The 14,946-nt window shown below is 45.0% G+C and overlaps 1 protein-coding gene across 2 annotated transcripts in view; it reads left to right on the top strand.

The window, feature by feature from the left end:
* Positions 1-11,776, top strand: part of TPRA1 (transmembrane protein adipocyte associated 1) — a 79,700-nt gene extending 67,924 nt beyond the window's left edge. For both annotated transcript variants that reach the window (XM_068251583.1, XM_068251584.1), the window contains one exon: positions 11,087-11,776. In XM_068251583.1, coding sequence (XP_068107684.1) covers positions 11,087-11,318 — 232 coding nt within the window. In that variant the 3' untranslated portion in view covers positions 11,319-11,776. The remainder of the gene's footprint in view (positions 1-11,086) is intronic.
* The last annotated feature ends 3,170 nt before the right edge of the window (positions 11,777-14,946 follow it).

Here is a 14,946-nt window from a genome sequence, read left to right as displayed (position 1 = left end):
AATAGGACGCAGGACAGGAGAAAGACACTGAGGAGTAGACTACATGGAAGGTAAGTATGACTTGTGTATGCTTATTTTGACTTTTATTTTCAGTACAGGTTTTCTTTAACCACTTGAGGACCGCCCCCAGCCGATGGGCGGCGGCAAAGTTCGGGCCCAAACGACCGCAATACGCCCATCGGCGGGGGCGGCTGCGGGAGTGGCTATGCGGCGATCGCGTCATTCGTGACGCGATCAGCCGCCGGGGACTCGCTCCGCCCACCGCTCGTAGTAACCCGCCGGCCGTTCGGAAGCGCCGGCGGGTTACTAGCACCCGGATCGCCGCTGCACGTATGTATAATAGGCTTTGTAATGTATACAAAGCCTATTATACTGGCTGCCTCCTGCCCTGGTGGTCCCAGTGTCCGAGGGACCACCAGGGCAGGCTGCAGCCACCCTAGTCTGCACCCAAGCACACTGATTTCCCCCCCCCTGCCCCCTGATCGCCCACAGCACCCCTCAGACCCCCCCCCTGCCCACCCCCCAGACCACTGTTTGCACCCAGTCACCCCCCTAATCACCCATCAATCACTCCCTGTCACTATCTGTCAACGCTATTTTTTTTTTATCCCCCCCCCCCTGCCCACTGCCCCCTCCTGATCACCCCCCCACCCCTCAGATTCTCCCCAGACCCCCCCCCCCCCCGTGTACTGTATGCATCTATCCCCCCTGCTCACCTGTCAATCACCCGTCAATCACCCCCTGTCACTGCTACCCATCAATCAGCCCCTAACCTGCCCCTTGCGGGCAATCTGATCACCCACCCACACCAATAGATCGCCCGCAGATCCGACATCAGATCACCTCCCAAGCGCAGTGTTTACATCTCTTCTCTCCTCTAAACACCCACTAATTACCCATCAATCACCCCCTATCACCACCTGTCACTGTTACCCATCAGATTAGACCCTAATCTGCCCCTTGCGGGCACCCAATCACCCGCCCACACCTCAGGACGTCCTCAGACCCCAGCCCTGATCACCTCGCTAGTGCATTGCTTGCATCTATTTCCCCCCTCTAATCACACCTTGAGATACCCATCAATCACCTCCTGTCACCCCCTAGCACACCTACCCATCAGATCAGGCCCTAATTTGCCCTGTGTGGGCTCCTGATCACTCGGCCAAACCCTCAGATCCCCCTCAGACCCCCTTCCGATCACCTCCCCAGTGCATTGATTGCATCTATTTTCCCCTCTAACCGCCCCCTGAGACACCCATCAATCACCTCCTGTCACCCCCCTAGCACTCCTATCCATCAGATCAGGCCCAATACAACCTGTCATCTAAGAGGCCACCCTGCTTATGACCGGTTCCACAAAATGTGCCCCCTCATAGACCACCTGTCATCAAAATTTGCAGATGCTTATACCCCTGAACAGTCATTTTGAGAAATTTGGTTTCCAGACTACTCACAGTTTTGGGCCCGTAAAATGCCAGGGCAGTATAGGAACCCCACAAGTGACCCCATTTTAGAAAGAAGACACCCCAAGGTATTCTGTTAGGTGTATGATGAGTTCATAGAAGATTTTATTTTTTGTCAAAAGTTAGCGGAAATTGGATTTTTATTGTTTTTTTCACAAAGTGTCATTTTTCACTAACTCGTGACAAAAAATAAAATCTTCTATGAACTCACCATACCCCTAACGGAATACCGTGGGGTGTCTTCTTTCTAAAATGGGGTCACTTGTGGGGTTCCTATACTGCCCTGGCATTTTAGGGGCCCTAAACCGCGAGGAGTAGTCTAGAAAACAAATGCCTCAAAATGACCTGTGAATAGGACGTTGGGCCCCTTAGCGCACCTAGGCTGCAAAAAAGTGTCACACATGTGGTATCGCCATACTCAGGAGAAGTAGTATAATGTGTTTTGTGGTGTATTTTTACACATACCCATGCTGGGTGGGAGAAATCTCTCTGTAAATGGACAATTGTGTGTAAAAAAAATCAAAAATGTGTCATTTACAGAGATATTTCTCCCACCCAGCATGGGTATGTGTAAAAATACACCCCAAAACACATTATACTACTTCTCCTGAGTACGGCGGTACCACGTGTGGCACTTTTTTGCACCCTAAGTGCGCTAAGAGGCCCAAAGTCCAATGAGTACCTTTAGGATTTCACAGGTCATTTTGCGACATTTGGTTTCAAGACTACTCCTCACGGTTTAGGGCCCCTAAAATGCCAGGGCAGTATAGGAACCCCACAAATGACCCCATTTTAGAAAGAAGACACCCCAAGGTATTCCGTTAGGAGTATGGTGAGTTCATAGAAGATTTTATTTTTTGTCACAAGTTAGCGGAAAATGACACTTTGTGAAAAAAAACAATTAAAATCAATTTCCGCTAACTTGTGACAAAAAAAAAAAATCTTCTATGAACTCACCATCCTCCTAACGGAATACCTTGGGGTGTATTCTTTCTAAAATGGGGTCATTTGTGGGGTTCCTATACTGCCCTGGCATTTTAGGGGCCCTAAACCGTGAGGAGTAGTCTTGAAACGAAATTTCTCAAAATGACCTGTGAAATCCTAAAGGTACTCATTGAACTTTGGGCCCCTTAGCGCAGTTAGGGTGCAAAAAAGTGCCACACATGTGGTATCGCCGTACTCAGGAGAAGTAGTATGTGTTTTGGGGTGTATTTTTCCACATACCCATGCTGAGTGGGAGAAATATCTCTATAAATAGACAATTGTGTGTAAAAAAAATAAAACAATTGTCATTTACGGAGATATTTCTCCCACCCAGCATGGGTATGTGTAAAAATACACCCCAAAACACATTATACTACTTTTCCTGAGTACGGCAATACCACGTGTGGCACTTTTTTGCAGCCTAACTGCGCTAAGGGGCCAAAAGTCCAATGAGCATCTTTAGGCTTTACAGGGGTGCTTACAATTAGGCACCCCCCAAAATGCCAGGACAGTGAACACACCCCACAAATGACCCCATTTTGGAAAGTAGACACTTCAAGGTATTCAGAGAGGAGCATAGTGAGTCCGTGGCAGATTTCATTTTTTTTTTTTGTCGCAAGTTAGAAGAAATGGAAACCTTTTTCTTTTCTTTTTTTTTGTCAGAAAGTGTCATTTTCCGCTAACTTGTGACAAAAAATAAAATCTTCTATGAACTCACCATGCCTCTCAGTGAATACTTAGGGATGTCTTCTTTCCATAATGGGGTCATTTGGGGGGTATTTGTACTATCCTGGAATTTTAGCCCCTCATGAAACCTGACAGGTGCGCAGAAAAGTCAGATGCTTGAAAATGGGAAAATTCACTTTTGGCACCATAGTTTGTAAACGCTATAACTTTTACCCAATCCAATAAATATACACTGAATGTTTTTTTTTTTTTATCAAAGACATGTAGCAGAATAACTTTCGCGCTCAAATGTATAGGAAATTTTACTTTATTTGAAAAATGTCAGCACAGCAATTTAAAGTCATTTTTTTGCCAAAATTCATGTCTTTTTTGATGAATATAATAAAAACTAAAACTCGCAGCAGCAATCAAATAGCAGCAAAAGAAAGCTGTATTAGTGACAAGAAAAGGAGGTAAAATTCCTTTAGGTGGTAGGTTGTATGACCGAGCAATAAACCGTGAAAGCTGCAGTGGTCTCAATGGAGAAAAAGGCTCTGGTCCTTAAGGGGCGAAAAGACTGTGGTCCTCAAGTGGTTAAGCACAATGCTGTCCTCTAGTGGGGTCTGTAATTTGATCAAATTGATAGAAATAGAAGATAATGCACTATTAAAGGGAACCTTAAAGGGACCCTGAGCAGTAAAAATAAATGGAATCGCTACTTACCTGGGGCTTTCCCCAGCCCACCGTAGGTTGGGAGGTCCCTGGCGTCCTCCTGGCTCCTCTCCTGGTCTCTCCGCCGCATACAGCACAGGCGACACCTGGGCGTCGGGCTGCCGCATCTCGGTCACTTCGCGTCATCACGGCAGCCGGCGTGACAGTACTGTGCAGGCGCGGTGAAACCGCGCTTGCGCAGTACTGTCACGCTGGCCGGCGTGATGACGTGAAGCGACCGAGATACGGAAGTTGCAGCCCGACAACCGGCTTGGGCGTTGCCGGTACTGTATGTGGCGGAGGGAGCGGGAAAGCAGCCAGGCGGACGCCGGGGACCTCCCTGCCTACGGTGGGCCCGGGGAAAGCCCCAGGTAAGTACCGATTCAATTTCTTTTTACTGCTCAGGGTCCCTTTAACTGAGAGGGATATGGATGTTTCAAAACCAGTTGCCTGGTAGTCCTGCTGAACTCTTTGGCTGCAGTAGTGGCTGAATCACACACCTGAAACAAGCATGCAGCGAATACAGTGTGACTTGAGTCAGAACACCCGATTTGCATGCTTGTGGAGAGGCTGTGGCTAATAGTATTAGGCTCCTTTTACATCTAACAACGCGTGCAGGAGCCGTTCTCCTGCACGCATTGACTAGCCTGCGGCTGTCATCGGCAATCTGCGGTGCGACGCTGAGTAGCGGCGGTAGTATTAATTAACCCGACGGGAAACCGCCGATTCCCGACGAGAAACAGCTCCCGGGTGCGTCGTACCGCAATACATCGCAGCGTCGGGTGTGACAGGTAAAATGAAAGTCTATGGACTTTCCTTGGTTAAGGCAAGTATATTGTAGACTGTGTTAAAATGCTGAAAAAGGGCTCTGGTGTGAAAGAGCCCTTAGAGAGACGGGATCAGCAGGAGAGTCAGGCAACTGGTATTATTTTAAAAGGAAAAATCCATGTCCTTTCAGTTAAGGTTCCCTTTAAACTGTGCCGACTGGTAAAAACTAATGGCAGCCACCATATCTCTCTCAGTTCAGGTGTCCTTAAAAACCTGTACGCATTTTAAACCTCTTTCTCTCTCTTGAGCGTTCTGCACACATCGAGTTGGGTGGCAGCTTTGGGTTGATAGCCATACAAACATGCTGTTTGAGTCTCTGAAGAGGGATGTGCGGGTGCCAGTGCCTTGGGTGGGAAACACTTGTGATTTACGCGATTTTCCAGTGTGTCCAATCGCTAATGGGTTTTTAGCAGGTTGTCGGGACACCTGTACACACCTGGAAAAAGCTGCCAACACTATCTTAAATGATTGTTTCAGACAACTGAAGTTGCAAGCATGAGTGAATGTTTTGCAGTGCACTTCTATGTCTATCTCTGAGCGTTCTCTTGCCTGAATAGTTCTAACTTCTTGTTATTGCCCTAGCACAGGTGTCAGGAACCTTTTTGGCTGAGAGAGCCATAAACGCCACATATTTTAAAATGTAATTCCGTGAGAGCCATACAATATGTTTCAAACTGGGACAGTAGGGCTCATGTCCCTGTTGCCATGGTGATGTGTATACAGTTGATCCGCTGGGCAGTGGAAGTGTCAGACACGTCTTCAGCTTCTCTTGGGTTTTCTGGAACATCAGCAATTTTTCCGAGAGCCAGACAGAAATACAGACTAACAGCTTGTACAATTAGCTAGCTGACTTGGGGTTTGATTCAATTTGTAGGATGAAATCCCCGCACTTTGGCCCAATAGGCTGCCTGTCAAGTGACAGGCAGGTTATTGGGCCAATGAAAGTGCGGGAATCTCGTTCTACAAAGTCACTGGACCTGACTGGGTCCAGATTAGGACAATTGGCGCAGCTGTTCATTTTGGGGTAGTGTGAGTAAGTTAGTAGTGCATGCTACAGCAGTAGCGTGCACTACTTTGAAAATGTTACTTGCGCTGCCACACTAAGCTGGCAGTGTAGCTCAGTGAATCAACTCCTACTGTTTTGTCTGTGAGCCAGATGTAGCCAAAAGAGCCACATCTGGCTCCTGGGCCATAAGTTCTCTACCCCTGCCCTAGCATGATACATCCTCAGGATGCATATACAGAATGTATTTAACGTGTTAATAAAGGTTAGAATTGTAAACTAAGAAAATGCTCAGTGAGGACAAGAATGGGACTGGAGAAGATTCAGGTCACTAACACACGAAATTTTTCGGAGTTTACTCAATGTCCGCTTTGAACAGTTTAAAACTGTATTTAGACCGGTTTTCTTACCTTAGATACATTCTATTTTTGCTTTTAATTGAATGCTTAGACACTGGAGTTTTCTGGCTTTGCTTACATGCAGCTCTGTGGCTAATAATTTCACCAATCTGCATGGAGGTTTGTATGTTCTCCCTGTGTTCATGTGAGTCTTCTATCCCATTATGAAAACAATGTAATGAGTTCCCCCAACAATTGATCTGAAGGTGTCCATGCATTAAGCAGTTTTGGCAGCAGATCGACCGAGAGACTGATTTTTCTCTGATCAAATCTGATCTGTCCGCTGCTATAATCTGCAAGCCGATTCTCGATCGACTTCAGCATTAAATCTTTTGTGAATCGGGCTTAGTGACGCTGTCCCTGCCCCCAAATCCTAGATGTACCCCCTTGGTGCCCCGACACTTATACCTTCTCCACTGTCCCCCGAGTGTCCGTTGCTGTGTCTGCACTGTACATTCTCATTGGCGCCCCTTGTGGTTGCCAGCGTGTTACATGTGAGGTGCATGTGTGCTGGGGGGTCTCAATTGTGTTAGTTATTCGCAATTATCACACGCTGTGCGAAGATCGCGGGCTGAGGTTTCCCAGCATGTCCTATAGATAAATGTGTCCAATTTCAGATCAAAGTTGGTCATGTTCGTTGATGGGGCATGCTCTTGGTGGCACCAATCTTTATTTGATAGTGATCTAATTGGATGGTTGATCAGCTGCCAAGTCGACATCTATGGCCAATTCAAAGAACAGCTGTTAGCCATCATATGCCCCCCCCCCCCCCCAAAAAAAAATACATATGTAAGTAGATAAATGCTTACTCTACTTGCATATCAGATGTAATGCACTGTCCACATTTTGGTTTCTTTTAATTTTCAATTTATATTATTTTCCTGGCAGGGGCCATCTTGTGCCCTCCAGGTTAAAGGATCCCCCCCTCCCCCCTCCGCATCCCTTTCCGCCCCGCACTGATTAAGGGATAAAGGCAGCAGGCACAGACTCGCCTAATAATGTATTCAAGTGCTGGCATTCCCATCTGTTCTCTGCACTACCACCGGAGGCAGCGCAGAGTGTAGAAGGGAACTGCAGTGCCTGGAACCATTATTCAGGGAGTCTGTGTGCAGCGCCTTTATCCTTCCCCAAAATTCAGCATGGGGAAGAGGGAGAATTCTGCGGTGGCGGGTGGCAGATGCAGCAGAGAGGGAGCCCACATGCCTCTGGAGGAGGGGGGGCCGAGGACAGTGACAGGAGACAGCCTCTGGCCCCTCTCCCTGCGCACTAACACGGCTGAAACATAGAGAGTGAAGGGGAGAGCAGGCGGCTAATCACAACGCGGAGAGGTAAGTGACAGAGCCTTCAGCCAATCGGGCTGATACAGCATAGCATGTCACTTCTCTTTTGCGTCTGCGTTAGTCTGCGTACCATCTTAGAGCCTGGGGGCATGGGGAGAGAAGGAGCACAGTAAGATTGATTTTAAAGTCTTGATTTGCCTGGTTAGCATCCTCTTGACTATTGTAACAGCCTGCACTAGAAAATTAATTTTGTATTTAATGCCTAACAGTTACTCTTTAAAGTTTGAAATGGTCATTAGACATAGGCTATGGTAAAGATTAGATTGTGACAAAGGGCACATCTGCATGACTCTAGAAAGTTTTGTGGAAGTGGTCAGTGCTTTAAACATATGTAATACTACTAATAAAAAGAAAACTGTTCTGCACTTACAGCTACACTAAAATCAGCTGTTGTGAGAAAAGCACTTTGCAGCGATACTAAAGGCTGGTGCTTGGCTAATGTATTTGAATGGGATGGATCACACCACAGCGATGTTGTTTTGTTTTTTTTCCCCAAATACAAACGCGGGTCCTGCGGCATTTCAGCTGATTTCTGAGGCGATTCAGCCTCAATGTTAAGTATAGGAAAGTGGAAAAGCACTAGATCAGAGCAATTTTTCCAAGCGGTTTTGTTACAGAAGCTGTTCAGTTACAGCTCTACTGTAACAAAAACATAAAAACGCTACACCAAAACACTCCAGAAATCGCTAGGCCCCTGCCTTTAGAATCGCCTAGAAAAATCACTTCAAAAAGCGTTGTTTGCGATTATGCTAGCGGTTTTTTTTGTGTGCACTGGCCCTTAAGCTGTTGTGAGAAAAGCAACCAGGTGCTGTTCTGCAGATAATTACCATCTGTAGCCGTGCCTCCCTCTGAGGAGCTCACAATCCCTACCACAGTCAGTCCCTCAAGCTTATGGCTAATTTATTTAGAAAAAAAAAAAGACAATTAACTCCCCAGGGTGTTTTTTTAGAATGTGAGAGGAAGTAGAGTGGCCAGGGGAAATCCAGAACACCACAGGGAGAATATGTGATAGATTGCTGAGAGGACGTGTAGACTGCTCAAGACACTTCTTCCTCTGATACTTTGGTAAATGATGTACAGTGTTTTCTATCTTTGTGTGTGTGTTTTTTAACTTCTTGCCGACCGCTCCATGCCAATTGGCATGAACGTGGCGACTCCCCCAGGACCGTTCAACACCAATTGGCGTGAAGTCCTGGGGGCGTGTTTTACCTGGGATCGCAAGCGCATTCCTGCTTGAATGACAGAGCGGAGCTCCACCAGGCTGTTAGATGGTGAAACCGCCGTCTATTTACATTGTACAGCGCTTCGATCTATAGCAGCGCTGTACTGGGGACAGCCAAGACACATGTCTATGAGAGACGATCGATGGAATTAGCTGCTGGTAGGAGGAAGGGTGGGACATTAAATAAATTTAAAGAAAAAAAATGCACAAATGTATTAAAAACAACAACAAAAAAAACACAGGAGCAGTGATCAGAGCCCACCAACAGACAGTGATCAGAGCCCACCAACAGAAAGCTATGCCGGTGGACAGAAAGGGAGGAGGGGGTTGGAATCACCTGTGTGCGGAGTTGTACGGCCCTGCAGTGAGCTGCATTTAAAAAAAATAGCCTGGTCACTAGGGGGGTGAAGAACCCCTTTCTGTCCCCACCCAGACTCCTTCCCCACTTAACTAACACACACACACACACACACACACACACACTCACACTCACACTCACACTCACACTCACACACACACACACACACACTCAGTATATAATGCGACTGATACATTATTAACAATTACTCTGGCTAAGATTAATCATGTAGGGCTTCATCCATCTCGACTACAGTTTATTCAAATATTTGCAATTCTGATGAACTTTTTTTTTTTTTTTTCTTTTTTAATAAGAACCAGTCTTATATTGATATATTATTCAAAGGTCTGACAATTGTGGATCTTCCCAATTTCACCTCTGTCAGCATCCTAAAAGGTTATCTCTGTTTCTCGCTGGCGAGTCATTGCTCCAAAAACATATATTTTGAGGATCTGGATTGAACTGTTGTAAAGGTTGCCATGCATCTAGCGATTCGGCGGCCTGATCGGCTAACCGATTCAAAAATGTTGATTAGAGTGTTCCAGTATGCGCAATGGACAATAATTGACTGAGATCTGGTTGAATTTTGTTGAGCAAGCAGGATGGAAAGTATCGGTTGACCGTACAGGAATTGGCTACCGTTCACATGATTTAAATTTTGTAATTTGTTCACTGAAGGGGAATCTCATAGGATATGGTTTGTAGTGTGTGGGCCACTAGTAGATCGACGATTAACCACACTGTATCTGATTGTTCAACAAAGCCAATCACTTAGTTGCTCGATACAAAATTGCTAGATGTATGGCTACCTTAACCACTTCACAACTGAGGGGTTTTACCCCTTCAGCATCCAAGCAATTTTCACCTTTCAGCTCCTTCCATTCATTTGCCAATAACTTTATCTCTACTTATCAGAATGAAATGTGTTAAAGGTGTGTTTTTTTATCACTAATTAGGCTTACTTTGGGTGGTACATTATGCCAAGAATTTTTTTATTCTAAATGTTTTTTAATGGAAAAATAAGAAAAAAATTGGAAAAAAATCCTTATTTTTCAGTGTTCGGCCATTATAATTTTTAAATAATGCATGCTACTGTAATTAAAACACACGTAATTAATGTGCCCATTTGTACAGGTTATTACACCATTCAAATGATGTCCCTATCACAATGTCTGGTGCCAATATTTTATTAGGAAATAAAGATGCATTTTTTTTCAGTTTTGCATCCATCATTAATAAAAAGCCCATAATTTATAAAGCAACAGTATTATACCGTCTTGACATACATATTAAAAAAGTCCAGTCCCTAAGAAAACTATTAATGCATTTTTTATAATTGTAAATTTATTTCATTGTATTTTTTTTACAAAAAAAATAAATGTTGGTAACTATTGGGGAGTGTGGGAGGTAAGGGGTTAATTTAAAATGTAAAAACAGGTCTTTGCATTTAAAAAAAGTACTTTTAGATGTAGTTTTACTATTTGGCCACAAGATGGCCTCAGTCCTTTTTTTGTTACATGTCCTGTAAGCGAAATATGTATGCTTACAGGAAGTGTACTGAAGATGGGAAACTTTTATTTATTAGAATGATCGTGCAGCTTCTCATAAAAGGCGCCGATAATTGCTACGGGGACTTAGATCAATGATTAGGAATTGCTTTCTCATTAATTGATCTCCTGGCGGGCAGATGGCAACATGAACGAGCGCACAAATAAGCGGGCGCGCTTTCAGCAGCGGGAGTACGTATATTTACTCTCCTGGGCGGTTAGATGAAGTCTGCAGGGGAGTAGATATACTGTACTGGAGCTGTGAAGTGGTTAACAACTGTTGAATTTCTTGTTGGATGTAAGTCCAGAATGTCAGTATTTTCAGGCGGTTCCATAGCACATGCAGGTAATCTGCAGTTCCAAACATGCAGCGTTCACATATATCCGTGGCTGTTGTGTGGAATGTTTAAATTTTGACAGGTGTAAAATAGAAAATATTTTTACTGTATTAGAGAAAATTCTTTGTTGTCCAGCACATCTCCGTGAGTGGAGCTCTGTGGTTAGCTGCAAAGCGCCTGGTCATGAACATCTGGTAACTTTCCGATCATTGTTCCTTTCTTTCCCAGGTCGGAACCCAAGATCCTGTTTTCCTACAAGTCTCAGGTGGACGAGCCGGAGGACACGGATGTCCACCTACCTCACCCCTATGCAGTGGCAAGGAAAGACGGTGTGGATACAGGATACTACTCCAACACTCAGATTGACACTGCGGCCTACCTGGATGATGTGGCCTCCATGCCGCATGTTGGGAGCATCAACAGCATAGACAGTGACCGTTGGAAAGCCATCAATGCTTAAGTGTGTGTCGCCTGATTCTGTCACACATCTGTGCAAAATCTTTTTCGACTATCCTCTCTCCATGCTGAGTTTCTTGAAACTGGTATTACCCTGGAACAGAGCAAATTGCTGTAGATTTTTTTTTTTTACTTAGAAACTTGTGTGGAGAAAGGACAGAAAAGATTCGCCTCTAATGCTGCTATGCCCTTGAACTCCTTGAGAAGGAAGGATTATGGGTATGTGACCCAGAGGATTATGGGTGTGGGGCCAGTTTGGTTCCATTTTGCTGGAGATCTAAGCAAAGAAATGAGATGTCTGCATGGCAATCGTCGCATACAAAAAGCTGGCGTTATCCAATCATCGGTGAGGAGTGATGACGGTCCTTGCCTTTTTAGCCTCCTGCTTCATTAGTCTGCTGGAAGTGTGCATGTATAGGGTCCTGGCTGTTACCTGATCCCAGAGCTAAAAGTAAACCAGAGCTGACAAAATAAAAAGAATCAATACTTACCTGGGGCTTCCTCCAGCCCCATAAGCACGTGTGAGTCCCTCGTCGTCCTCCCGCGGTCTGCTGTTTAACCGCGATCAGCTCGGTAACAGGCTCAGTCGTTGTCTTCTGCCCATGCGCAGGACGTGGTCTTCTGCGCATGCGTGGACATTCCACGTATGCGCAAAAGACACACGACTGAGCTGATGACAGCTGAACGGCAGACTGCGAGATGACAGCGAGTGACTCTCATGTGCTTATGGGGCTGGAGGAAGCACTGGGTAAGTATCGATTCTTATTATTTTGTCAGCTCTGGTACACTTTAAAGCTTACCTGTCAGGGCTTACAACTTAAGTTAACTGCAAGGCTACTGAAATGCAAGAAGCACAAGGTGCTGGCAAGTTCCCTTGTTCTGTGCCAGGTTTTTTTGCTGCGAGCCCAAGGAGCTTTGCAGTTTTTGGTGCAAACTGAACATAAACCGGAATAGACAGGACATAGTTGTAAACCAGCAACAAGAAGTCAAAGCCTCTATTGAGTGTGTGCTGAGATTTCAGGTTTCACTGCATGACATCTCCAGTACCAGGTGACTTCTGGGTACATATCATCGCAATTCAACTTTTAATGGATATCTCACATCTCGTACATTTTCAAAACGGTGGGGGAGCAAGCATCTGTAGAGCGTAGTCCTCGTGGCCTCTGCTCACCCGTTCTTCTCTGTCCCCTTCCTTTATGTTGTAATGGCTAATTCCGGGTCGGCCATGGTTGGTGAGCAGTGTGCAAGCACGTCCCTGATTGCGTATACAACATAATATAGGGGGATGGAGAAGAACGGGGGGAACAGTGGGAATGAGGACTGCATGCTTCACAAGCCTCCACTAACCCCCCCGTTCCCTTTTTAAAAAATTTGAGAGCCAAGGTATTCTTTAACCTATTCAAAAAAAAAATTCCCTCCTTACACTAACTTGACCCCTTACTGCCTTACATAACTCCTTAAACGTCATGCCCTGACCTTTACCATAACAGTCTCCTCTCTTCTCTGAGTAATACTAACTTTAACCCCTTAGTAATCACTGCCTTTTGCTCCTTGGGCCTACAGGAAAGAGTTTTTGGTTTAACACTGGTATCTGTAAGCACCTGCACTGAAAGTTTACAGATGTTGTAAATCGTGACAGTTTTGCTTTAAGGACAACTGAAGTGAAAGCATATGGAGGCTGCCATATTCATTTCCTGTTAAACAATACCAGTTGCCTGGCAGCCCTGCTGATCTATTTGGCTGCAGTAGTGTCTGAATCACACCAGAAACAAGTGTACACCTAATCTGTCAGATCTGACAAACGTCTGAAACACCTGATCTTCATATGCTTGTTCAGAGTCTGTCGGAACGTATTATAAGCAGAGGATCAGCAGGGCTGCCAGGCAACTGGTATTGCTTAAAAGGAAATAAATATAGCAGCCTCCATATCCCTCTCGCTTCAGTTGTCCTTTAAGGCACCCAAATCAACTTATCTGCAAATGGCTGAATACTGCATCTTATGTCAAGCTGAAATGGGTGCCATTAGCAGTAATGGGATCGTTTTGTGCCTGCCTATACCCTGTAAACTAAATCTATTTTTAATGCTGAAATTTCTCAAGAAGGAAAGAGGCTACTTTTCAGAGCTGGTAATTTGCAGATACATTTTATATAGATGCTGAGTTTTATAAGTTCACTGAAATCTGTAAGGTGTGGCTGGTGTATCAAAAAAGGTGCAAAGAAATCTGGAAGGAAAAAAAACAGATCATTTGCCCAGAATAACCGGAGGTGGTTTCACCTGTTTTCTAAAAAGATTCTGATTGGTTGCTCTGGGCAGCTGATGTACTATTACGCCTCATTGTCTTTCTCTTTATTAAAGGGACCCTGCGCAGAGGGGAAGAGGAGCAAATTTGGACTGACCTGGGGCTCCCTTCTGGGTCCCCTCCATGGTCCTGCTGGTGGCTCCGTAAAGCATATGCAGTTCGGTCTTTTGAGTAGGACCCTTATGGCGACTGGTGTGATGACTTTCCAGGTGCCTGGACGGGCCATGCATGCGCAACCTTGGCTGAAGTTGGGCACTTTCCGAAGCCGCCAGCGGGACCCAGAGGACACCGAAGGACCTCACTGGCTATTTGGGGGAAGGGGGGTGGAGCTGGAGGAAGCCCCAGTTAAGTCCAAATTTGTTTTGTTTGCCTCTGCTCAGGGTCTCTTTAATCAACCGCATTCTGTGCTGGTTGGTACAGCGGATATGAGCTTAAAATGTGACTGTACTTGCAACTACCCACAAATATGAAACTGTCAATCCGCTCCAGTGGCTGCTGGGTAAGCTGCCTGTGAAAGGATCAGTAGCTGCTGGGTCTGAAAGTGGCCGCTCTGTGGAAGTCTGCATTCTGCATTGGATTTCAAACTCATACCTACAGGCTGGTAATTCTGAGGTGTTAAATGAGCTTTATGAATGGCAATATTATTTCTCAACATTATACCTACATAGCAATATGACAGGAGGAGCTACCCAATTGTTACTGAGGTCATCTGCATGCTTTTAGTCCTCTTGTGCAATGAAGGGCAGCATCGCACTTCTACATATTACTATCGGGCTAACAGAACTGAGCCTAGTGCAAAGAACTGAGCTGCGCAATGATCCACAGCAAGCAAAATATCGTCTTGCATTACATTTTCAGGTGGTTGCTGTGAGTATTGAGTAGAAGCCCATCAGTAAAGGTGGGGACACATCATACAATTTTTTTTATTTTTTTTTCCAGTTCTGAGAATTATGATCAATTCTCTCCTTATTGATTGTATCTTTAGAAGCACCTGACCAATCACGAGTGTGTTTGCCAATTTTCTCCAACTATGAAAAAAAAATCTGAAAAACGCAGAAAAGATTTTGCAATCGATCCTACATTCAGATTTTTTTCCCAGCTACACCTGATCGACATGCCAAAAAAAGTGGACATTCAATTACATTTCTCGCTCAAACAAAAAAAAAAGTTCATCTTTTCTGTACAGAAAAGTTAAATCGAATCTTTTTTTATTGTATCATGTGGCCACTTTAAAGTGAATAGGAACCACAAAAAAAAATAAAAAAAATAATGAACCAAATACTTACCTGAGGATATGGAAGGCTCTGGGTCCTATAGAGCCTTCTCGCTCCT

This window comes from Hyperolius riggenbachi, chromosome 9 (assembly GCF_040937935.1).
Source record: "Hyperolius riggenbachi isolate aHypRig1 chromosome 9, aHypRig1.pri, whole genome shotgun sequence".
In the NCBI taxonomy this organism is placed as follows: Eukaryota; Metazoa; Chordata; class Amphibia; order Anura; family Hyperoliidae; genus Hyperolius; species Hyperolius riggenbachi.
The sequence above is the reverse complement of the archived record's forward strand: the minus strand, read 5'-3'. Positions and strand labels throughout refer to the sequence as shown.